The sequence below is a fragment of the Eurosta solidaginis genome, chromosome 5 (genome assembly GCF_040869045.1).
Source record: "Eurosta solidaginis isolate ZX-2024a chromosome 5, ASM4086904v1, whole genome shotgun sequence".
NCBI classification, from domain to species: Eukaryota; Metazoa; Arthropoda; class Insecta; order Diptera; family Tephritidae; genus Eurosta; species Eurosta solidaginis.
In genome coordinates this window covers 27,807,247-27,833,217 of record NC_090323.1, presented here as the reverse complement: position 1 = coordinate 27,833,217, position 25,971 = coordinate 27,807,247, and the positions used below count along the sequence as shown (strand labels likewise).

The following is a 25,971-nucleotide window of genomic DNA, read 5'->3' as shown; positions in this document are numbered from 1 at the left end:
CTACCCTGCAATAATCGTTGGGTCATGTGGTCCACTGGAGTACTTACCATTATACTCCACTGTAATGCAGTAATGGACCAACTCATGTTTCTACACGAACATATTGTAAGCCGATCATTGCTCGTTTTTAACGATTGTAATCACTACACGATGTTTATTGGACTGTGTGTACTCCATGGATTACTCTGATGTAATGCGGAGCTGGAGTATATGGCCCCGTCCTAGGACATCGCAATGTTAATTTTGGTTAATTTTGGAGCACTCGGTTTTTTGCAGGCTAGGACTGGACCATATACTCCAGCTCCGCATTACATCAGAGTAATCCATGGAGTACCCACAGTCCAATAACCATCGTTTAGTGATTACAATCGTTAAAAACGAGCAATGATCGGCATACAATATGTTCGTGTAGAAACATGAGTTGGTCCATTACTGTATTACAGTGGAGTATAATGGTAAGTACTCCAGTGGACCACATGACCCAACGATTATTGCAGGGTAGCTGCGAACGTTCATTCAGCAAATTAAAACTGATTTTGACATATTTACCATCGACAATGGGGTAGAATCGCCTAAGTGACCTAAAATTATTAGGTGTGGAAAGGCAATAAAATTTGCACATAGATATTAGTTTTACTAATGTATTATAATCATATTATTATTAAATATGTATTTGAGATACTTATAGATGATATTTTCAGCCTACGACTTTATTGGTTTATAATTTTTGAAATTATAAAAGTATATATATTTTGCCCCGGGCGCAAGAAAACCTCACTACGCCACGTTCTTAAATACATATGTAAGTAAAAAATATTACTAAGTAAAAGATAGTAGCAATTGATAAGCTACCATATGAATATTTTCAAATGTCTGATATTACTCTCACTTTCAAAATGGTCCTATCTTAATAATAGTAGCACTACCCCAAGGTTTTCGGGAGTGTTATCGATGTTGATTGTCTCGGGAACGATTTATTATGATCACATTGAACCTTCTAGGTCATCCCTGCCAAAGAGCACGATTTGCCACGGGTAGGTGAGGTTCGCAATTGGGTTGGAGAAGCTATAAATTACGCTGGCTACCCCTTGTAAAGGTTGCGCTACACAATCTTTTGAATTAGTTCAGTTCACTTTTCTGCTCTTGATAATATTTAGGTTGCTGGCGAAAGCTTCTCAATCTACTTTCTAAGACTGTACTGTTTAATGTAAAATTGAATTCTGAGATAGTGTTATGGTGTACTCTTTAAAGTTAAAACTTATATTACTCTCTGGAAGAGTCCCTATTTCGGCTATTATTTCGTGAATTTCGTACCTCAGAAAACTTCTGAAAAAGCTCAGCATACATACATTAGAGTTTGAAGAAGTTTGAAGTTTGCAAACCGTCCCATTTAAGAAGAGGTTAGGTTGAAGTAATCGCTATTTCAGAATTTGTTTCAAAAACGGCCTAGCTCAACTCAATACCTTTCGAACTGAGGTTGAATACCTATTTATGGAATAAACTTTTTTAAGAGAGGGCGTTCTTCAAGCGAAAAATAAAAAAGCGTTTTTATTGGGTTTATTTGTAGTCCATTACAAAGGAGTGAAACTCTGTTACCAAAAAAGCAAGACAAGAAAATCTAAACACGCTCAATTGCGATGGATCATGTCTCTGAGTTTGTAGAGTACTCAGGTGAGCCAAAGTAAAAGAGCTGGAGTAACATGAGTGATTTCCATAGAGTTGTTTCGATGTCTTTCTCCACATGTTTTTTTTTTTTTGCATTTGCCACTTTTTCTTAACTCTCACACACCTCCTGGCATGGGGATTTCAGTGATACATGGCTTACATATGTACATACATACGAGTGACTACATTTATACTCAAATATGACTTATGTTTGTCTTGTGCTTGGATCCAAAAAGTGTTAACTCCAAAGTGCTCATTTCAAGGAAACGTCAAAAATGAATATCGTTCATACTTGTATGCCTTATCAGTTCCTACAAAGTTCCTCGTTAATTTGTAAAACCGTCATAGAATCTAACACATAGCTACAGCAGCGAACAGAAAAATAGCAGTGCATTGTTTTTATCGAATTTTAGCTGTGTTTTTTTGTTTACTTCTATATATGTACGTTTATGCTTAAACAGAGAATTTGTACAAATTTGTGTACAAATTTTCTGGTTTCACCCTTTACACTAATTCTATGTATTCTATAAGTGTCCACAATTCATCGCAACTGATTCAGCTATATGTTATACCCTATGGCCATCAGAGGGTTGTGTCTCCGCTTTTCGGTACACCCTGTGCTGTTATGTTAGTTATTTAACCACTGCCGCTAGATGGATCTCCAGAGCATGATCTAAGCGAGGATAGGCGTTTTTTTCACGCGCAAACGAAACGTATACGTGTGTAAAAAAAAGACGACTTTTTCCACTAAATTCTTTTTTCATTTCCGCTATTTTAAGAAAAAATTTATGAATTTTGTAATTGAAACTATGCAAACCAATCTCTACAAAACTTTCGAGTAAATTCTCCGAAAATATAGAACTTTTTTTCGATGAATTTTTTTGAGTATACAGTATTTTAGTCCAATCAATTTAACAACGTTTGCGAAAAAACGCGGAAATTTTTACGAAAATTTCGAAATAGAATTTAGAATCTAACACATAGCAGCGAACAGCGAAACAGCAGTGACAAGTTTTTTTTATCAAATTTCGTTAATTAAACTCTTTCCAAAAAATTCGAACATTTGAGAAAATTTCGAACTTAGTATTATAATATTTTAATCCAATCAATGTTAGTCACAATGTACAATGTACAAGTGACAATTTTTTCCTCGAAGGAACTCACATTTTCATCTAAAAAATATAAATAAATAAATTTTTAACCAAAACACACTTCTGAAAAAAAATTGTCAAAAATCAATGTGAATTTTGAGAGTCCTATTAATTCTGCTTTGTGAGACAAAAAATTCAGAAAAATACAAAGTTCGAAATTTTTTAGAATTTTCGAATTTTTTTCGAAAACGTTTTTTAGATTTAGTATGCAAAAAACAAAAATGTAACGAAATTTGATGAAAATTACCACTGCTATTTTTCTGTTCACTGCTGTGTTTAAGGGTCCTTAAAATTCAAAAGTATAATATTTAGAGTTGCTTCTCTTTTACATCTATGTATATCATATGTGTGCTTATCTACTCAACCCAGGGTATGATGATATATGCTTTTGTGGTTGTTTGAAGTTTGGTGCTGTTATTTCTTATATCGTTTCTTTACGCATTGATAACATTCTCTTTGGTGTAAGTGTATCGTCATTCATCCACCAAACTCTGGCCGGCCGGAGCGAGCAACCAGACAGCTGTGTGCACATATATAATTGCATATATAGTAGATATTAGAGCGATTGCCACTGCTTCTTTTTAGTATGAATTGAGCGCGCAAATTGTGCTGACATAGAAATAACGCAGAGGAAGTCGATGGGAGGCGATTTTTTCTAATTTTATTGTTTTTGAACTTGAATCAAAAGATAGTTTTATTTTTATAGAACAAATGTATTTATGGAATTAACAAAAAACGAATAAAGTGAAAAAATTGAATTTAATAAAAACTATACTTTCAAGCGTTAAAAAATCGAGTTCATCAAGGCCGGTCTCTGCTGAAGCAGATTTTAGCTTTGAAGTAAAAAGCAGCATGACCACGTGTACAACAAGCAATTTGAAGTAAGAGAGAGTGCGAGCGAAATTTGTGCAAAAATAAAAATGTAAAAAAATTTTAAAATAAAGTTTAAAGAAACACAAAAAATACAATGCTACAAATTGTAGTACGAATAAAAAACATGTGCGCATTTAATTAGAATTTATTAGAATTTTTTGTGGTACAAATTAAAACAAAATAAGCAAAATGTTTTAAAACAAAATTAGTTAACATAAAAAAAACATAAACAACAATAGCAATAACCCCATTTTTTTTTATTAAATTTTTATTTTATTTAACCTTCTAATAATTTGTTTTTGTTTTGCTATTGCCTCAACAAAGCGCTGTCAACTTTCTTTTTTAGAACAGATATCTGAAACAGTGCTTGTTTTTGTATTCAAAATGTAAGTTTTGTCGACGTTTACAGACTGATAACATACGTTGAGGTGCGCCAATAAATATGCGAAAATCCACAGTGGGGCGATTGCGTACGCAAAAAAAAAAAAAACGTTTGTATCAAAACCGCACTCTGTGGTGTTATTCTATATAAAAACCAAAATAGTGAGAATTTTGTTCCCATATTCTAAAAATTTTATTTAAGTCATAATAATTAATAAAGAAAAAAATGGATGTTGCTTCACCCGGGATTTCAACCCAGGACGTTCGTTATGAAAGGCGAATCACGCTTGCTGTTGGCATCCGACATAACTCAACTAACGACCAACAGCGTTGACTCCTAAAATGGTTTTAATATCAGTCGGAAAGTGTACCACTGTAAAATAAAAATAAAAAAAAAAATTCACATTGCACTATTTTGGTGCTAAATTTCAAAGTATACCAAAATTAACTTTGATATAACTGCACTTTATTATTTTTTAGTGTTATTGTGAAATTATGGCAAAAAAATCATGCTGAATTATGCACTATTTTGGTGCTAAGTTTGAAAGTACACTAGAAGTAATTTTAATATTACTCCAAAAAGTGTTAGAACTGCACTTTATTTTTGTGTGTGCGCTGAAATTAGAAAAATCTTTTATCAAAATAGGTTCTTGAAAATTTTTTCATGTTTTTTCTTTCAGCTAATCGCAAGATATGCATTTTTAAAATTGGCAGGAGTTGCCACTGTATGGGTGCAATACTTTCTTTTTTGCATCTTGGGCTTACCATATGAAATAAACTTTTTTAATCCGATTTTCCATCCAATTTTTACATCTAGATTACGTCTTTTAGTGTTAAGAAAAACTTTTTTCGCTTTCTATGTCCTCATGAGCCCTGAAGTCGTTTACAGTGTTTAGCCAGCAATCCGAGCTATAGCCCCTTCACCAAACTGATGAAAAAAGAAAGGTTGTACCCATTTCTTTGGAAATTTTCATTGTTGTCAATTCCAGACGAATAATTTTTTTCTTACTCGTTGTAGTTCAGACTGCTGACCCATACTTTCTTAAATTCCTGTGTATATTATCCTGATCTTATCTTTCAATTGAGTACAACAATTTTCGGTTAAGAATTTAAAAAAAAAAGAATGCAAATTCAATTAGGTACTCAACACTTTGAAAAATAAATCTTCAGTTATTCAATTGATAAGTTACATTTTTTGAATACTCTAAACGGAAATTTATTCGACTAATCGATTTTTTGTTTAATCCAAAGAGAAAATAAATTAGTAACCGTCTATTTTTTTAATCAAGTCTTTAACTTAAAATAACAACAACAAAAGCCATGAATTGGAAACTTTGGGTGATTGCAGTGATTGATTTGATTCTACTAGTGCGATTAACTGACTACTCAAAACTTTAATTGCAACTTCTTTATTTTTCCATTAATTGACTAGGAAAAGTTTTTAAGTAATCTCAACAGAAACTTATTCGACTAATCGATTTTTAGATTAATCACAATGCAAATTAATTGATAAGTAACCTTTTCGATTAATCACATCTTTAAATAAAAAAAACCACAACGGAAACTTTGTATAAGAAATTTTTGGTTAAAGCTGTTTATTTGTTTTCCAAGGCATGTTAGTTTTTAAGTTTAAGTTGATACTTCAGTTATACAATTAATAGATTAGATCAAAAATTTTATCAGTCCCAACCGAAATTTATTCGGTTAATCGATATTTTAATTCATATAAAGCAAATAAATTGGATAATTTTCTTTTTGTTTAATCACATCTTTTAATAAAAACAACAACAGCAAACTTTAGATTAATGTAGTGTATTTGTTTTCCACGTCCTACTAGTTTCTAACAGTGTAATTAATTAATTAATCACAGATCAATAACCCCTGCAGTTTTTCAATAAAATTTTTTTTTTTAATTTTTTAGTAATTAAACGGACATTTGTTTTGCTAATCGATTTTACGATTAATAAAAATTCAAACTAATTGAGTGCACGTATTTTTGTTTAACCGCGTTTTTAAATAAAATCAACAACAAAACCCATAATTCATGTGTATGTGTATTTGCTTAAAGAAAATGATTACTTCCCCAATATTGCGATTAATTGATTACTCAAAATTTTTAAGAAATAACTTCTGCAGTTATTCAACTAATTGTTTATGAAAATTTTTGATTTATCTATAAATTTTTTTGACTAATAGATTTCTTAGTTAATAAAAATTAAGATTTTTGAAAAATCTAAACGGAAATTTATGCGACTAATCGATTTTTAGATTAATAAAAATGTAGTTGAGTAATGATATCTTCGGGCGGCCGCAATGGTGTGGATATAGCGTGTTCCGGCTACCATGCCGAAAGTCTTGGGTTCAAGTCCCGCTCAAGGGACCATCAAAAATTTAGAAATAATTTTTTTTCAATTAGAAATCAATTTTCTAAGCGGGGTCGCCATAAAAAGCTTCTCTGTGAAAATTAATGCCGTCGGAGTCGGAGTGCGAATAGAAGCTCGGACTAGATCTTCTCGGAAGTAAACTTTAATCTATAGACATTGACCTTTTCAGTTATTCCATTAATCGATTAATAAAATTTTTTGATAAGTACGAACATTAATTTAGTCGAGCAATGAAAATAATGAATTTAAAGCAAACTAATTGAGTTCAATGCCGTCGGCGTTAGAGTGGGAAGAGAAGTTCGGCCTGAATCCCCTCGAAAGTAAATAGCGCCAAAAATTTCTTTATTTACAAAACAAACTCGAACACAAACTTGAAGTAAGAAAATATAGTCTTTCTTCAGTTATTCAATTAATTGATTAATAATATTTTTTTATTAATCAAAATATAAATTTACTCGAGTAATAAAAATAATAAAAACGTTTGCAGTTATTCAATTAGACGTTAAAACGATTTATTAACATTTTTAATTAAACCAAACACAAATTTGCTTGAAAATTTTAAATAATCATACAAAAAACGAATTAATTGAATTCAAAAGCAACGTTGATTAATCACTTATTTAAAAAAGATTATCACTCCTATTTTCTACTGAACTTTTTTGACTAATTTTGTTTTGTTTTCGCAACAACAAAAAACTAAGAAAAATAAAAATTTTCACTATAAATTCCTTTTAATTATTCACTTAATTAATTAATTGAAATTTTTAACCAGACCAAACTAATTGAATTCATATTTAATAAATCTTTTTTTTTAATGAGATGATCACTTACATTTTATTGTGTATTCTTTTGATTCAATTTATCATGTTTTTCAACAACAAGTAGCTCAGGAAAAGTTAAAGTTTTTATGAAACAATTGTTTTAATTCTTCGATTAGTATTCGCTGTGATTAATAAAATTGTTTTTATTTAAAGTAATCGACTCATTGAACAATTGTTTATTGGACTTACTTGCAAATGAAGACGCAGCACTACTTGTTACAACTAAAAATTTTTTATTCATCGCATTTCAATTTATTTATGTAGATTTTACGTTGAACTCAACCACTGTGCGCTTCCTTTACACAGCATTATTTACATACGAGTCTAATAAGAGCGAGTGAGGAGCATCGTGCTACCACCCACAAACAAAAACATATGTTTGCTATATATTTTTAGAGGGAAAAATTACATAAAAAAAGATATACGAAAAACTAAAGAAACAAGAACAAAATAAAAACGCAACCTAGAAACGCATGAAATCGTCAAAAGCCGGCTCTATAGTGATGAACAGCAAACGAAAAGAAAGGCAAACTAGTGAGAGAATAAAATAGCGCAAAAAAAAACAAAAGCATAGCACCAGCGCACGCCTTTCAAAAGGCTGATGCAATAGCGCGTTGTGATTACTAACAAACACAAACGAAAAGAAAGCAGCAAGGGGAAACCAAATAAATGAATTAAAAATATTATATACGAAGCAGCAAATACGAATTTACGCATGCGCGCAACAATTTACCAACACACCCTTAAATGTGCGCACTCAATAGCATTTTAGTCTAAAAAAACACCCAAAACTCACGAAAAACAAACTCATATATGTACCTCGATTTATATGTAGCTCACTCAATACCAGCATCAACTAGTATTTGCATAAATCAAACGTATAACTCAAATTGAGTTGAGAAAAAAGGAAACTTATTAAAAAAAAAAAAATAACTTAAAAAATTTGCGAAAAAATAACTAAACAAACAAACGCTTCTTCACAATGGCTCACACTAAGGCTAGTAATACCCCCTCGCCTCGTACCATCATTCCTACACCCGTCAATTCGACTGCAGATTTTGCCGCACAACAACGAAATATGTCAGCGGACAATGCGAGCCAAGGTTCTGGTGTTAAATTAAAAAAAGAAATTGGTCTACTCGATGGTGTGGCTATAATTGTTGGCGTTATCGTCGGCGCTGGTATATTTGTGAGTCCGAAAGGTGTTCTACTCTACTCCGGTTCAATTGGTCAATCGTTGATCGTTTGGATTCTGTGCGGTATATTGAGTATGGTTGGTGCACTGTGTTATGCGGAGTTAGGTAAGTAAAAATTAAATGAAAGAAACATTTAAAGCATAATTAAGTATGTATAAACTTACATTTTTTTCACATATCTATTTGCTCTTTCCAAACCGCTCAACACATAGGTAGGTAGCTTGAACTGGCCGGTCCATGAGGACCTCACATAGCCTGATTGAGTCCGTAGTGTTACCAGAAGTTTGTTTTAACGACCAAACTGAAAAACCCTATCAAAAACCAGGACCTATGTTATAAAATAACTCCGTCCTCTTGGCAAATACTAGAAGCTTGCTAGGACTTAAGCCACTTGCTGCTTCTAGATCTGACAGCTGTATCACTCCTAATAGCTGGATTCTTAGCCTGGCAAGTGCAGGGCACGAGCACAGAACGTGCTCGATCGTTTCCTCCTCCAACCCGCACTTCCTACATCTGCTATCACTGACCAAGCCTAATTTAAAGGCATGTGACGCCAGAAGGCAATGTCCAGTCAGAATACCCCTCATGAGTCTACAGTCCTTTCTTTTTAATGATAGGAGTAACTGTGTTAGTCTAAGGTTGTAAGACCTACACATAATCTTCGACACTTTACAGCCCCGCACTTGAACCCACGCCTTTCCCGCTTGGTCGATCATGTGCACCTCTCGCCTTCGCTTAATCTCGCCCAATCTAATTGGAACATTTACGGAGCAAGCTTCAAGGGATGCACCCTTTTAAGCTAGTTCGTCCGCTGTTTCATTCCCATCTATTCCCATATGCCCTGGGACCCAATATAGATGTATGCTTCCCCCTGTCCCGATTCTCTCCAGAGACTGCTTACACTCTAACACGCATTTAGATGCTGTGCTATGCGAGATTATTGCCATAATTGCTGCTTGACTGTCAATATAAAAGTTAACACGGTTGCAGCTTAAGCTATTCTCTTCCAGGGTTTCTACTGCTTTGGTTACGGCTAATATTTCCGCTTGGAAAACGCTACAGTAATCCGGCTCAACACATAACTTCTATCCTTTGTTTTGGCTATGCTTCTTGTTTATCTTTTTCACAATCGTCTTAAAGGCTGACGCAATTTTGCTTTTGTTTTCGCTAAACGTCTGAAATCCAGACATACCCACAATCGTTACATTGCTCTGCTAGCACATATGAATCACGTTAAACAAAACCAAACCTAAATTCCTTAACTGAAATATGATAATGAGAAACAACTCTTTTTTTTTTGTGGCATAAGCTGCGATTCGTCTACAGCGGCGATCCATAAATTACGTGACGCTCATTTTACTACTTTTCGATAATAACAAAAACTTAGGGCTACATCTTCAGATTGCGTCGCATTGCAAAAGGATATGTTCCACCGTCTAGGCTGCTCGATCACAAAATCGGCATGTGTTATTCGATAGTAAACCCAGTTTCTGCATATGGCTGTTGAGTCTACAATGTCCTGTAAGAATAGCTGTTAGGATTCTTAGGTTATTTTTCGAGAGTCCTATTATTTCTCTATTTCTGCAGCGTAACATGCAGCCGCACATTTTTATTTTTATTACCATTTCTGAAGATGAAAACCACTGGACCTTTAATTCGAAAGCTTAATATTTTTTAATCTTTTTTTTTTTGGCTATTCTTCTTTTCGCACGAACAAAAGAAATATCCATTTGTTAATATTTTATCGAAGTCAACTACTTAATATAGGTACTGATTTTCTTTGGATGCAAAAATAGTTCTCATCAAAGACTCTGGTATACTAAAGGGAATAGAAGAAGGCTAACCAAATGGCGTGAAGAGCAGCACCGCAAGGGGTTAGATGTGGGCAACTCGACGACGATCAAGATGGCACTGATTAGTACCGGAGCGCCATCATACATTTCCAAACTCAGTGTTGATCTTCCCTTTCCTCTACTTCGAAATACTGGTATCAATTGAAGCACTTTCTTGGTCGAAGCGCCTTTCTTCATTCGCATAACATGACCTAGGCAGCGAAGCCTTTGTACTTTTATTCTTTGGAATACTTATGCAAAGCTCATAACTCCTTCAAGGTTCAACGTCGTCAGCACGGAAATTACCATAAATATTCCGGAGAAAATTTCTCTCGAGCACTCCAAGATTCATATCAATTTCTTTCGACACCTCTATGATTTCGCGCAATACATCAGGGCAGGTATGATGCTCGACTTGTGGGGCGCGATTTTTGTTCGTCGAAAGAGAACTTTGTTTTTCTACTGCCTAAGAGAAATTCTTCGTTTGATTTCAAGTACTTAGTTTGTCCTCATTGATAAAATTTTTTTTTCTAATTTTGTACGCGTTTATATTAGATCATTCTCAATGCAGAAGCTGTTGGTAACCTAACTTATGTAGATCATATTGGGAAAGGAACTGCCACTTCTTCTAAACCCCTCATTATTTGTATATGCTCCTCAAAACGTTTTGCCGGCTATCACAACAACAGTAAAATAGCACTCCAGCATTACTTTTATTAAACGCGATTCATTTAGTGAGCTCGCAGCAATCATGGACTAAACAATTGTCCCTTTTTGGAGCTGTCAGCATTTTTTTGTTCGCCTTTTCATTGCCTCTGTCTAGCCTTCCTTCAGAGAGGATATTAACAGCTTACAGGGTTTCTTCACTTGAAGTTTGTTTGCACGCAATTCGTAGCCGTGCAGTAGAGTCGGTATTGTGAGGCCTATCCAAACTTTATTTTTCTTCTTGTAGCGATAAGGAGACTGTCTAAAGAAAATTTGGAAGTTTTATCGATGTTGATGGTCCTTTGTCGGGAAAATGGTACAACTAAGGTCCTCCGCTGTTTGCTATCAACCTGCTTAGCAAATATGCCTTCTTTACCGCATGCTGAATCCTCGTCCCATGTTTAAGTGGGGATGCTGATCTTATACCTAAATGGTAAACTTCATAGAAAGTAGTTTCTAGAGACGGTTTCGAAAGAAAATAAATTGTTTGAGTGCGCCATATTTTTATGGAAAAAGCAAACAAGCCACATTTTACTCAGAGACTCGTCTGACCAAATTGATACATCAGTGGAGATGATAGAAAATAATGTTGTTTTTTATTTATATAATGGCGATACAGCTAACATTTATTCCTTAAAAGTATATGAAAAACACAATAAGCGCAAGAAGAAGCGCAAAACTAAGAAAAGAATTTTTTTTGCAAATTTTGTTTTTCTCTTATCAACTCCAATTCTATGTTGCTAAAAGTTTAATGAAGTTTAAAAAAAAAAATTTTTATCGTTATATCTTCTTAAGTGTTCGCTGTCTAATTAAAATACCTACATATGTATGTATGTACGCACAACTAAATACGAACATAAGTAATAACATAAAAGCATACCTGAGAATGGCTGACGCAACTTTCTTCATTCAACCTTTGATAATTTACGTCAGCCAAAATAAAAATGGCACGTTGTTTGGGCTCTGTGATAAGAGTTGCTACTTGAGTCTGAAGAGAGCACCAGTCGCGTGCCTTTTGAGGAGGTCTCCCACTTTTCTAAGATGATTTTTATAACGAAAGTATGATTACTATAAATCAGTGGTTATCAAAATTGAAACTGTGGCTGTGTTGGTAAGAGTAAAATCACCTTAGTGGCATTGGTATAGTTTTTGATTAACGAACAACGAGGCAAGGCCTACGCACACATGTTTGTGAACACTCAGAAAATAATTCGTAATTATGATATACAAATAACATTTCATTATTAACAATGTGTATGCCCTTTTATTTCCTCTTCCACCAACTTCATTGTTGTCTTGATACGTGCCATATATATAGAAAGCTACTAATGTTTTGGTAAAAAAATATTAGAAGGCGTGTTTACTTAAGATATTTACTGCTTGTTTATCGCACCAAAGTGTGTATCGCACAGGTGTTTAAAAGTAATCACCTGCTGGACGGTAGGAGAGGCCACGTCTCCATTTCCTGGTTTAGATCTTGTTTTTTTTCTTTTTTTCTCTAAATATGTATATAGACATATATTTTGTTTTTCTACAAACTTTTTTTTTTGTTTTATCTAAATTTTTTCACCCAGTACTTTTCCAATTCGTATCGCTTCGCAAATTTTACGGTTGAAGCAAGCTTGTCCCCAATTCTTATACAAGCAAGAACTATCTATGGAGGTAATAATGATTTAGTCTTCTATTAGCTATCGGCTCTGCTTTAACGAGTCTAGGGTCCAGATGTGCTCGGTGGAGCTCAACTTTAAACTAGAAATAATATCCTTAAACTTATTTAAAGAGGCACCAAGCAAAGAGACGTTCTCTATACGCTACTTCGGGTGGTGACTGTAAAGCAACTATGCAAACAGTAAAAAAGTGTAGGACGACATTTGACTTCTTACCGCTAGCCTTAGAGAGCATTATACAATATTATGACAGAAAATTTTAGCAATCCAAGCCACCGTAAGCCTTTGCCCGTATTTGCCTGAGGATGGCAAACTTTAACATATTTTATCGGCAGCACTAAATAAGTTTATATTTATTTTATTGCTGTTTTAATGTCGACAAGTGACAGATAGGTGACAGTTAGTGTTCTGATGCAAACTCTTCGATTTGATCAAGCTCTTTGCTCATTTTTATCTCGTAGACCTGATCGGAATCATGTTTATCTATTCTATCGCTAAAGATCTGTAATTAACCATTTACTTAGATAAATGTTCTAGAAATATGTCAAGATCATGAAAACTGCAACTGAGGCCGCAAATAGCAACTTAGAGTGAAGAAAGACGCTGAGTTAGACTTTCCATTAGATACGCTAACCATATAAAGTGAAATGATTTTTTTTTTTTCAACTCAAATTAAACTTTCTTTAAATCAAATACATCGTTTTTCGTATCAAAATTAAACTTTTCTCATTTAAAATGAAACTTTTTAAAGACAAACAAGGAAGGTTAAGTTCGGGTGTAACCGAACAGTATATACTTAGCTGCCAAATTACAGCTTGCAACACTTTTAAATTACCTTCTTTTAAAAGCGCGCGGTGCCACGCCCATTGTCCCAAACTTTGCTTATTTTCTATTCTGCGTCATTAGGTCAACCCACCTACCAAGTAGCATAGCTTTGTCCGTCTTTGGTAATGAATTATCGCACTTTTTCGAAATTTTCGATATCGGAAAAGTGGGTGTGGTTATAGTCCGATTTCGTTAATTTTAAATAGCGATCTGATATGAGTGCCCAGGAACTTACATACCAAATTTCATTCAGATACCTAAAAATTTGCTGAAGTTATCGTGTTTACGGACGGACGGACGGACATGGCCAAAAGAATTTTTTTTTTCTACCAGATCATTTTGATATATAGAAGCTTATACCTATCTCTATTAGTTTATGTCGTTACGGGGTACCGTTATGCAAACAAAATTAATATACTCTGTGAGCTCTGCTCACTGTAAAACAAAATTACAACAACACACGAGTTTCAATTTATTCAAACAAAATCAATTCAAATCAAAGTTTTTCCAAAAAAGTTTAAATTGATTTGAAAAAAGTTGCATTTGACTTGAAAAAAGTTTCATCCGGCAAGAAAAAAGTTTAATTTGATTTGAAAAAACTTTAATTTGCTTTGAAAGTAGTTTAGTTTGATCTGAGAAAAGTTTTATTTGATTAGAAAAAATAATTTAACTCGAAAAACGTTTCATTTGACCGAAAGCAAAACTGTATTGATTCAGCATTTCTTCGAAGAAAATATAGGGACACACGTGATATAAGCATGCAAAGTATTCAAAAAAAAATTGTTAGTTTAACAAACTTCGTTTGCTTGTATATCATAAAAGTATTTTGTTCAAATTGTTTTAGCTCGAACAGGAAAACACAAAATTTGTTTACTGAATTATTCGAAAACAAATAGGTTAATTATTGCTAAATATTTGTATTGTTTTAGTATTTTCTGGAAATTTTTAATACAGCTCGGCAATAAGTAGCTGTTATTTTCGCATATGTGAATACCTCCCCCCTTTTTTTTGGAATGAATGAAGCTACATTATATTTAGTGACAATTAAGAGTGATCGTTAATTTAAGGAGTTGAGCTTCATTTTTAGATAACAAGCTATATCAGAAATTTCAAACAGAACTGCCAAGGATTGAAAACTAACATTTAATATTTTCTAAAGCTCTAAAACAACTCGTATTCTAAAGGGCACACATCAGTGTTTACTCTGTGGCAGTCAGAGTTGAAAGACCAATTTCTGTCTATGGACAGATGCAATGAACTTTACATGATGACCAGAGGTTCGCTGGTGTCGTTGTGATTGATCTATAAATTGGGAAAATACTGTTCTTAAGCACCTTTGTCGCTTTATTTAGAGCAGGCTAGCTTACTAATACCTCATAACGCATATTCTAACTATCTCAGAGAAGATCCACCACCTTTAAATAACTCAAATGTAATGAGAACCTTGTGAGGCTTTTGGAAGAATAGTTTAGAAAACATTAAACGATAATGAAATAAAATAGGGCGCGATGGGTGTGTTAAATGTACGAGGTGGTTGAGAATTGACTACAGATTCATTGTCAATCAGAGGTGCCGTCGATGATTTTGTAGAACATCAGAAAGCTATGCGATGTTCACCTACATGTCGCGTGAGCGCTGTGGCGGAGATTCAGCAAAACAAGCATTCAATCAATTTTCGCAGTAAATATCCATAGCGTAGAACGAGAATGTTTGAGCATAGAATTTATACACATTCTATGCTCAAACATTCTCTTTCTACGCACATACCATAGCGGAACCAGTAACAGGTTACTGCAGGAAATCACCTGATTGGTACTTTTTTAATATGATTTGACACTTCAACTTCCCGCGCAGTATGATTTTAACATTAGTCCACCGATTTACAACAACAAAGTGCACGAAACTTTTATTTATGTTTGCAGTTATGTCACCGTGCTGCCACCTTGTATGGTTCCGCCATGGCCCATACTACCAGAAAAAATTTGCCTTTGTATTCGACGCCCTGGCGAGTGGAAAATTCAAGGTAGTGGCAGGGCTACATATGTATGTATGTATATGCGAACAAACACATAATTTTCATGTGTTTTGTTTTTATAATTCGATGGTTTAATGTCAAAATTGTACTGTGCCGGAAATTGGAATGTCAAATCAGATAAAAAAATACCAATGAGCTGATTTCCGGTTATCGCCTGTATGGTTCCGTCATGCTCTGTTCCAACTCAATTCCAAAACCTAAATGTAAAATCATTTATTTGCACTCAAAAATTGGGCAGCATTGGGCGAGAGATGCACTAACAAAAACATTCGCCATGTTACACAGTGTTAAGTAAATTTCAAAATTAGAGCCAGCCGGCTTTTTTCAATTTTCTGCGTTATTTTTATGCTTTCGCTCTGTACTTGTCTCAGTTATGTTCATGCAGGGATGCACCTTAACGTTAAGCTAATCGTTTATCAAAAAATTCCCACCGTTTCCGTTGAAACACTTCGAAATATTATCGATAAAGAAATTATCAAGGTAAATTGTATCTCGTTTTTAACCGAAACGAAAAGCTTTCGTTAACGTTAAAAACGTTAACAAAAACGTGATACTTTATGTTTGAATTGTGCTGGCAATGCTATAGCCATGGTGAAGCCGCAAGGTGCTAACAACGAGCGCACATACACACACAAAGTCCATGTAATTTGTTTGTGTAATTCGTTGGTGGTAATGTCAAAAATACTCTGAGAAATGTTCGTACTGTCAAAATTCATGAGAAAAGTTGCAATCAGCTTGGCTAATGCTTTCACCTTTAATAACTCCGCCATCAATCAGCTTTGCCAGCATAGTTTGAAATTAATAATCAACATAAACGATTTGATTTCGTTTTGATATGGCAGAAAACGAAACGAAATCATTTCGTTAATTTGACGTTCTTAACGTTAATAAACGAAACGAAATGACTTTGTTTCGTTTATTAACGTTAATTATCGTAACGAAATGATATCGTTTCGTTCGTTAAGCATGCCTGAACAAAAGTGACACAAAAAAGTAAACTCACTCACCTTGATAAATGCTCATGCACAATTTGAGCGCTCTCTTTGAAAATCTTACGCGTTGCCAACTATTTTTTTTTTTATTATTCATAAATTTGGTATTGCATGGCGAAGTTCATGAATCATGATTGATGTGCAAGCAAACTACGCTTTTCTAATAGACATAAGTAAATCCTTTTCCCTCAGTTCCAAAGTTCATCATGAGCCCACTAACTTCATCGCCCCGCGCTGATAGAGGTGGTTAGGTGCTCGATTATACTGCAACTTTTCATACGATTTCAGCATTTTCATCAGGTCCACTTGCACAACGTTAAGTTATCCATACACTTTTGACAAATTTTAAAAATAACTCTGAGTTACCGGCCTTGTAGCGCCAGTAGCGAAGTGTTCCATAGTTATCCTTTGGCGCAATAAAACGACAAAGTAAAGAAACAATGCAAAATCGTTTATGTATTTAAAGCCTTAGAACTTAAACTCGATAACCTGAAACTCAGAAAATGCACTCCAATGAGATATGTTCTCCATCGAAAAATTTTGGAATCAGCTTAATCTTTTTATCAGTCTATTTTGTGATTACAGTAGAGAGTAGGCCTTGGTTTTAGCTCCAAGACCGTCTCACCGTAATAAAAAGAAATAGGATCGCGCTACGCCATGGAATTCTTTAATTGTATTAAACTTTTCGCTGGAGATCTATCGATAAATGTGTGTATCCCTTCCTGAGACCTTAAGCTTTCGCTTAACTATTTGGTGTATTAAAAGAAAATTTAGCCCAATAAAAACTACGTTTTCAAGCCCCTGAATTTAGGAGCAAATCTAGTTTTGCAGAACTTCCAACAAAATTTCGACCTCCGTCGTTTCCATGCTTATTAAGCGGCATTGAAAATTAATACTTGCCGCGATTTACCTCCGAGGAGATTTAGCCAAAGCTTTTCTTCCAATTTGCGCCGTGCTCCTTTTAATTTTTCCTAAAAATTGGCGGGACTGGACCTACATTTTTTATGCTGATTTGAAACGGCATCTGCTAGGCAGATGAATTTTCACTGTAAAGATTTTCATGGCAGAAATACACTGGAAGTTTTTGCCAAATCACTTCCGAGGGGCAACCGCGAGTATAAAAACTTGTTTCTAATTGAAAAAAACTAGTTTATCAATCTTTAATATTACTTTTCCCCGGAGCTGAACCCAGGTCCCTCGGAATTGTAGGCGGTGCACCACACTACTTCGGCTGCGAGCGGCCTTAAAACCTTATCTAGTTTTCGGACAAAAACAGGGAGCAGTCTCGGGACGAAGTCTTCTCGAACTCATGATATTGAGATAGTTTTACAAATCCTTAGCTGCATACTTCAACCAGTAATAATACTAGCTAGTACAATTTCACAATTTGGTGTATTCCACTTCCGATTTAAAATCTGCGTTTATGGCTCAGCACTTCGGCACAATCTCCAACTGTATCATTCTCCATTCTAATGTCTTAATGTTAGATTGTCTGTGAACAAGGATGAGCCAACTGAAGTATCCTATACGCTACTAGAGTGTAAACTTCAGCCTGGAAGAAATCACATTAGTTCCAAAGAGGATATGAGTGTAGATTGTTGGTAGTGGGCTCCCTACTCCTGTCAAAGCCTTTGTCCCTATAGCAAAGTGGTTTTGGATTTTAACCCTATGAAACTTCGGGTTCATGGATTTTTGTTGTCTCTTACGATTGACATATGTACCTTACCGCGGATATACTCTAAACCCCTTAACCGCGGGAGATCAACAACTGATATACTATAGGTGTCACTCTTAACCTTTTTATGAAAACATTTTCCGCGCTGTATTTGATCGATACTCTCTCCACAATATTTTTTTCTTCTACCGCATTTGAAAAATGTACTTTTTCCTTTACACAGGCACAATGATTCCTAAATCTGGTGGCGATTATGCATACATCAACGTAGCATTTGGTCCATTACCTGCCTTCCTCTATCTCTGGGTAGCGCTGCTTGTGATCATACCCACTGGCAATGCTATAACTGCGCTCACATTTGCACAATATTTATTGCAACCTTTTTGGCCATCCTGTGATGCGCCCGTAGAGGCGGTACAGCTATTGGCAGCAGCGTTGACAAGTAAGTTGCAATGGCATTTTAAAATTCTATGAATCAGTTTGTAATTCTCAAATGGTTTAGAGTTTTTTTCTTTCATTTTTTAATTCCACTTTTTCTTTCACACAGGCCTTCTCACTGTCATCAATTGCTACAACGTACGTTGGGTTACACGCGTAACAGACGTCTTTACTGGCACCAAAATATTTGCACTACTTGTTATTGTCGCCGTCGGCATTTGGTATCTTTGCGCTGGACACACCGATCACTGGAATGAACCAATGCGTGGCACATTTACTGCACCTGGTCTTATAGCGCTTGCTTTCTACAATGGTCTCTTTTCGTATGCTGGTTGGAATTATTTAAATTTTGTTACAGAGGAACTAAAGGATCCTTATAGAAATTTACCACGTGCCATTTGCATTTCAATGCCAGTAGTGACATTGATTTATGTCATTACAAATGTTGCATACTTTACGGTGCTTACACCAGAAGAAATTCTATCATCGGATGCGGTAGCTGTAACCTTTGGTGATAAAATGCTTGGGTTTATGTCTTGGCTTATGCCATTCTTTGTCGCTTGCTCTACATTCGGTTCGTTGAATGGTTCCATATTTGCTTCTTCGCGTCTATTCTTCGTTGGGGCACGTAATGGTCATTTGCCAGCGGCGATTTCGCTCATTAATGTGCACTGTTTGACGCCAGTGCCATCGTTAATATTTTTGGTGAGTGAACTTAACATAAATTGAATAAATTTCTCAACTTATCTATCCTCCAATCTCTTTAACAGTGCGTAATTACATTGATTTTGCTTTTCATCAAAGACGTATATACGCTTATTAATTATGTCAGCTATGTAGAAGCACTCTTTACGACACTCTCCGTATCCGGCCTTCTATGGTTGCGTCATACGCAACCGAAGACAGAGCGCCCCATACGCGTTAGCCTCGCTTTGCCTATTATTTTTTTGATAACATGTCTCTTCCTTGTGATCTCATCTGTCTTCCAATCACCCATTGAAGTTGGTATAGGTACAGCGATTATAATCTCCGGCATTCCAGTCTACTATTTGACGATACATCGACCAGTTGAATGGTTAAGGAATCTATCACAATCATTTAATCTTTGGTGTTCGAAGTTTTTTATTTGTATGCCAAATCAAGAGAAGTTCGATTAGTTTTAAAAAACCATTCTGTTAACTTAAAATGTATGGAATAGTCCTCAGTGTCATTCTAATCACGTTGGCTCGATCAATCGGCCACAGATTCGGCAATGAGAACGGTTACTAGTCCCCGGCTCTATTTAAAGAATATTTCTATAAAAGAGTACGAACATCGTTGAATAAAAAGATCAAAGTGTTCCTGAACAAACGATAAGTGGCTAAAACTGTAACCGACAAGGCCACTTCTTGCGGGTTCTAAATCCCAGCTGATACTTCTTCGAAAATATGAGCATTTTCCGCATACGCTTTATATGGTTTAAAATAAAAATGTAAAAAAGTACGCAAAAATAATCAACTAGGATATTCATTCAAACAGAATTATGACCAGGAAAATACCTCAAAACAAGTGGAGTTGTCAGTCTTCGGTGCCATTTTTTAACAACCCATCGTTCTTTCAGGAGCACTGTGACGTGCTCTGTTAAACTGTTTTTTAATTGTAAAGACAATCAAATAAAAATACCTCTATAATTTGTAAGAGAAAAAAAAAGTAATATATATAAATAAACTATATGTAAGATACTTTATTTGTATTAGTTTTAATGTTTTAACTTTAATACCACTCAACTTCTGTTTTTACTTTGAATTGTTTAATTTATAAATTTATTTACTGGATAATCATAACATGTGGCGGTCCTGCCAGGAGCTGTGAATCTGTTCCACCAATACTTATTTAAATGTTATGATTATCCAATAAATTAAAAAAATTTTTGAAATTATTTCTATCACAAACTAACTCTTTTTTATTAATGAAAATTTAAGAATTTTAAGATTGAAAATAAATATTTAAATAACTTACTTATCAAGTTAAAACAATTCAAAGTAAAAACAGAACTTGAGTTGTATTAAAGTTAAAACATTAAAACTAATACAATTAAAGTACCCTACATATAGAATATTATATGTAACCCGGTCTATGAAAAGGTGGCTTATGACTCAAAAAAAAAAAACAGCTGTGAACAGCTATTTCTCGCAATTTCTTTTCTGAGTCATAAGCCACCTTTTTATAGACCGGGTCACATATAATGAAATACAAAAATAGATTGAAATATATCTCGTCGCTCTATATAGTCAAAAAGCTATTCGTTAAGATCGTATGTAGGTGAGCATAGATGACTTTTTTTAAATATACAATCAGTAACGATTTTAGTTAAGTCATAGTGATTAATCAAAAAAGTTTACTAATTTAATTAATTCATTGTATTTAATCAAAAAAGTTGATTAACATGAAATGTTAATTAATCGACCATGTAACTAATCAATAAACATTTAAGTCACAAACTTTAACTCGCATGAAGAAAAAATTGTTAAATAAATTGAATTAGTTCATAGCTAGTTGAACTTAATCAGATTAGTTAATAGCTGAACTAATGCAATTAATATACTTTAAACATTTTTAATTAGTTATTAAACGCAAACATTTTATTTATTTATTTTTTTTTTTTTTTTGTTTTGCTAATTTTATATAATGTTTAAATTCTTTTTAAGGTAATTTGACCTGAGATGAAATTTCTAACATTAACTTATCTGGAATAACATTAAATTTCAATCATGCTAATTAATCACAAAATTTTTTATTTGAATTAATCGATCTAGTAATTAATTAATGACCATTTTAGTTTCGAACTTAAACTCGCATGAAATTGAAGTCATTAAGAAATCGGATTATTTAAAAGTTAGTTAAATTAATACAATTAATGCTCTTTATATTTAGTTACAATTTTGTTTTAATTTTAACTTCAATTGAGTATTTATTTCTAAATAAAAGATAAAATTTGTAACAGAGGAATAACGCAAAATTAAATTTCATGCGAATTAATGACAAAAAATTACTAAATTTGAATTAATCGATCATCAAGTTGACCAATCTTCATTTTAGTCTCAAATTCTGGCTAGTATGAAGACAGATTCAATAAAAAAACCAGAATAATTTATAAATAGTCATGCAAATTAATGTCAAACCTGGACTAACGTAAATTTGAATTAAGCGTTCGAATAATTGACCAATCATGTCTTTAGTTTCAAACTCTTACTGGCAAGCAGACAGATTCGATAAATAAATCAACTTAATTTAAAAATAATCGAGTCAAAAAAATATCCTTTTCACATTTTTTATTAATCATTAAATAGTTTCACGTACTTTTTTTTCAATTTTAAATAAGTCATGTTCTTAGTCTCAAAATCTGACTAACATGAATGCAAATTCGATAAATAAATCAGATTAATTGAAACGTAATTGAATCATTGCATTAATATTTTTATTTTTCATTAGTCATTAAATAGTTCCAATAACTTGTTTGTCAATATTTTTTTATTGAATTTCAACTTAAAATCTCTGCTAAGCTCTAATGCAATTTAAATGAATTGGGACTAACGTAATTCACCGTCATGCCAATTAATCACAAAAATTTACTTAGATGAATTTTATGTTTAATAGCTCTAGTAATTCATCATATTTTTTGTAATCTCGAACTGTGACTCTCATGACGGCGAATAAATTGGAATAGTTAATCTTTAAATAGTTTAACCAAGAATTTTTTCAATCTTTTATATAAATTAGATTTTAATATTGCATTAACCACATATTTATATCAAAAATAATTAAAAAAAGAAGGGTTTCTTATTTCCTCCAATCGCTCTAGTTATTATAATTTTTTATTTACTGATTATTTTTTGATTACTTGCAAACAATTATAATGATTTTTGACTTTTTTTAATTAATCAGTAAATAATTTTTACTCTACGCTAAAATAATTATTAATCATTAAAATTAATAGATTTCAAGCTGAGTCACTTGGAACGATTGGAAGAAAATAATATTGAAAAAAGAAAAGCAATGGATTACGTTAACGTTAATTATTTAGTTACTCATTTATTTCGTTAATCAGTTAATATTTCAAAATTGGAGCAACCAATCTTGGTTTGCAATAATCAAGAATGATTTTCCCGTTTGTAAAATTTATTTAACTAAGCATGACTAGTTGTAAATTGTTGCGTTGTAAAATTGATTAATCGATTTTGTTCAACTTAGAGCAGAAGGTAAATGAGTTAGCTGGGAAAGATTGGGGTATATGTAAACAAATAATCTGAAAAATGTAAACATGAATTAATTATTTATAATATATTATTATTCATAATTCATGGCGATATGTAAATTGATTAATTTACAAATTAGACTAACTAATTATTTGATTATATTTAACAGATATATGATACCGCATTTGTTCAAATAACTAAATGAATTGAAAATTCGAGTTCGTAATCTGATAATTTAATATTTTTATGTAATAAGTTGCCAATTAAAATTAGTTACAAAAAAAAGGTTGTACTGAAGTTCTTCTATGCAATTGCCGGTTTGATCTAAGTAGAATATTAAAAAAAAAAAGCACCCGTCTCGGCTGTCGTTTCGAAAACGCCTTATATCAAAAAACTTTTGGAAAACAAGCCTTTTAAGAATTTCTTTGAAGAACGCCTTATCTGAGGTTTTGTTTGAGGAACACCCTATATCAAAGATTGTTCCAAAGACCTCTGAGCATAAATTTCGTATATTTATATTACGTTATGGAAAAAACTGAGATATGAAGTTTTGTAAAAATATTCTGAGATAGTGTTTTCGCACTGACAGCCGATATTCCACTCAGCAGGCGAGTTTATCTCACCTTTATGAATTCGAAGTGAAACTTCTTGCACACAACTTAGTTTTAACCCAATCGGCGCCACTAATTTGGATAATTGTGACACTGACTTCAAAGAATCTAAGCGAAAAAAACGAACGAAAAATTACACTGAAGATGGCACAGTGCCAAAACCGGTATATTTCCAAAGCAAAATTAACAGTACACCACGTCAAATCATTATTTACTCAAAATTACTGATGGCGTATATTTTTTTTCGTAAGGTTCTTAGAGGTTGCTACCGAAGGTCAAACTTTTAGAAAAATCGTTGTAATAATATAATGATAAAACAGGAAAAAAACGGAAATTAAATTTTTAATGTATGCGGCGCGTAAAAGTTACATGCGTCATACAAAATTCAATTCTCGGTAGCGAACTCTAAATACTTTTCAAACAAATTGAGAAAAATTCTGTAACAGTTTCTCGGGATAGAGAACCAATTGATATGGCGCACTGACAAAAAAAAATAAATAAAATATTGTGCACCTCTATAAAGACCACCAAAATACACATACATCTTCGAAAAAAAAATTTCACTAATTTTTTTATTTTTTTGTTCTATTTTTTTTATTTTGTTCCTTTTTTTATTTTTAATTTCACGATTTAAACTAAAAAAAATCTGTAAATATAACTTGTTTAAAAAATTTTGCGAGCCTTGAGCAAGTTTTGAATTTTCTGTATTTTTTTATACATTTTTATGCAACTGTTAGGATACAAATAATATCTTAGAATTTTATCGACTTATGTTATAATTTAAAAAAATATTTTTATTCTCCGGAAAACACTAATTTTAAGCGCGGTCGCTTATTCATCAATAAACAGCACATTGAAAACAATCAGACTATTTTTTAACACAAAAAATTTTAAATAATTTTATAATTTAAAAAAATGTGAAGAAAAACTGCATTTCAAGTGTTTAAAATTAAAAAAAATCGTCGCTCGCAAGAAAAATTCATATTAAATTGGTTAAATGGAAGCGAATTTGTGCTTAATTTAAAATTAAGAAAAAAATAAATAAAAATATACTAAAATTTTTAAAAATTCTTATCTCTGCATTGACTTGAAAAAAATTTAAAACAATCTTAAAAACTTTATTGAGAAGTCCAAAAGCATGCGTACATAACAACGAAATTGTGTATGCAAAATCTATCTGTTTGAATAATTGTCGTGGAATGCGCCATTGACATTTAGTAACATAAGGGAACAATTATTTTTAGTTGAAACGGAATTATTGAAAAAAGACAAACAATTGTATTGTTATAATAAAAGTATAGGTTACACGTTCGGGCATTATGAGACGATTATTTTGTTGAAAAAAAAAATTATCTTAGTAATAAATTAAAAAAGAAAATAAAATTTTTGAAAAAATAACTTGTTAATTATACATTATATAATTCAGTAATTATATCACACCGTATGCCCTGGGTTCAACTCCCGGGCAAAGCAACATCAAAATTTTAGAAACAAGATTTTTCAATTAGAAGAAAATTTTTCTAAGCGGGGTCGCCCCTCGGCAGTGTCTGGCAAGCGCTCCGATTGTATTTCTGCCATGAAAAGCTCTCAGTGAAAACTCATCTGCCTTGCAGATGCCGTTCGGAGTCGGCATAAAACATGTAGGTCCCGTCCGGCCAATTTGTAGGGAAAAATCAAGAGGAGCACGACGCGAATTGGAAGAGAAGCTCGGCCTTAGATCTCTTCGGAGGTTATCGCGCCTTACATTTATTTATTTTTTTTTAATTATACATAAAACGAGAAAAAGAAGTAATTTATCATTTTATTAATAATAATTTTGCAATGCAATTATAAATAGATATTGGTATATTTACAATATTACGATATTTTTGTAGGCTATGATTAATATTACAAGAAATTTGTTAAAATATTATTAATATAATAAAAACTACCGACAATTTTGTTTATTTTAAAAAACAGTTGATGCAAATTGATTTAGTAACAGCAAAATGAGTTGTAACTTTTTTTGGTTCTCAAAGTATTCTTAATTTAGTGAGCTTTATTGAGAAAGCTAGTTTAATTGTTTAATTTACTTCATGTATGAAATTGCTGTAGGAGAGAAAGTTCAATCAATAACCTTTGCTTTTCTGATTCAACTTTCCGCTTTAGGAAGTCAAGTCGTTGTTGATCACTGTACAGAATCCAAAAAATTATATTCCGGTGCCCTGCACCGAGAAAAATTCTTAAATGAAAGAAACTGCAAAGGAGCAGCATCGTTTATAGTCCTTAATGAAGATGGATTTCCGAGCCATTAGATTACCACTAAGTCTAATCTTCTCGTCATTCCGATCATACAACCGCAATTGTAGTAGGGGAAAAGTGTTGCCTATATACTACGCCATAGCTATGCAATAGGTCTTTTATAGCACCGCTCCCATCGCTGTGGAATGTGTCACCAGGAGAGACACTTGCTTAAAACCAGGCATGCTTAACCATCGAACCGATA

The 25,971-nt window shown here is 33.2% G+C and overlaps 2 protein-coding genes across 2 annotated transcripts in view; both read left to right on the top strand.

Moving 5' to 3' along the window:
• mnd (minidiscs) overlaps positions 1–24,554 on the top strand; it is a 49,783-nt gene extending 25,229 nt beyond the window's left edge. The window contains exons 3-6 of the mRNA XM_067787012.1: positions 7,540–8,576; positions 18,426–18,644; positions 18,750–19,345; positions 19,411–24,554. Of these exons, the coding sequence (XP_067643113.1) occupies positions 8,258–8,576; positions 18,426–18,644; positions 18,750–19,345; positions 19,411–19,797 (1,521 nt within the window). The 5' untranslated portion in view covers positions 7,540–8,257 and the 3' untranslated portion in view covers positions 19,798–24,554. The remainder of the gene's footprint in view (positions 1–7,539; positions 8,577–18,425; positions 18,645–18,749; positions 19,346–19,410) is intronic.
• Zip71B (Zinc/iron regulated transporter-related protein 71B) overlaps positions 8,439–25,971 on the top strand; it is a 96,236-nt gene continuing 78,703 nt past the window's right edge. The window contains exon 1 of the mRNA XM_067787010.1: positions 8,439–8,576. The gene's annotated coding sequence lies outside the window, so the exon portion shown is untranslated. The remainder of the gene's footprint in view (positions 8,577–25,971) is intronic.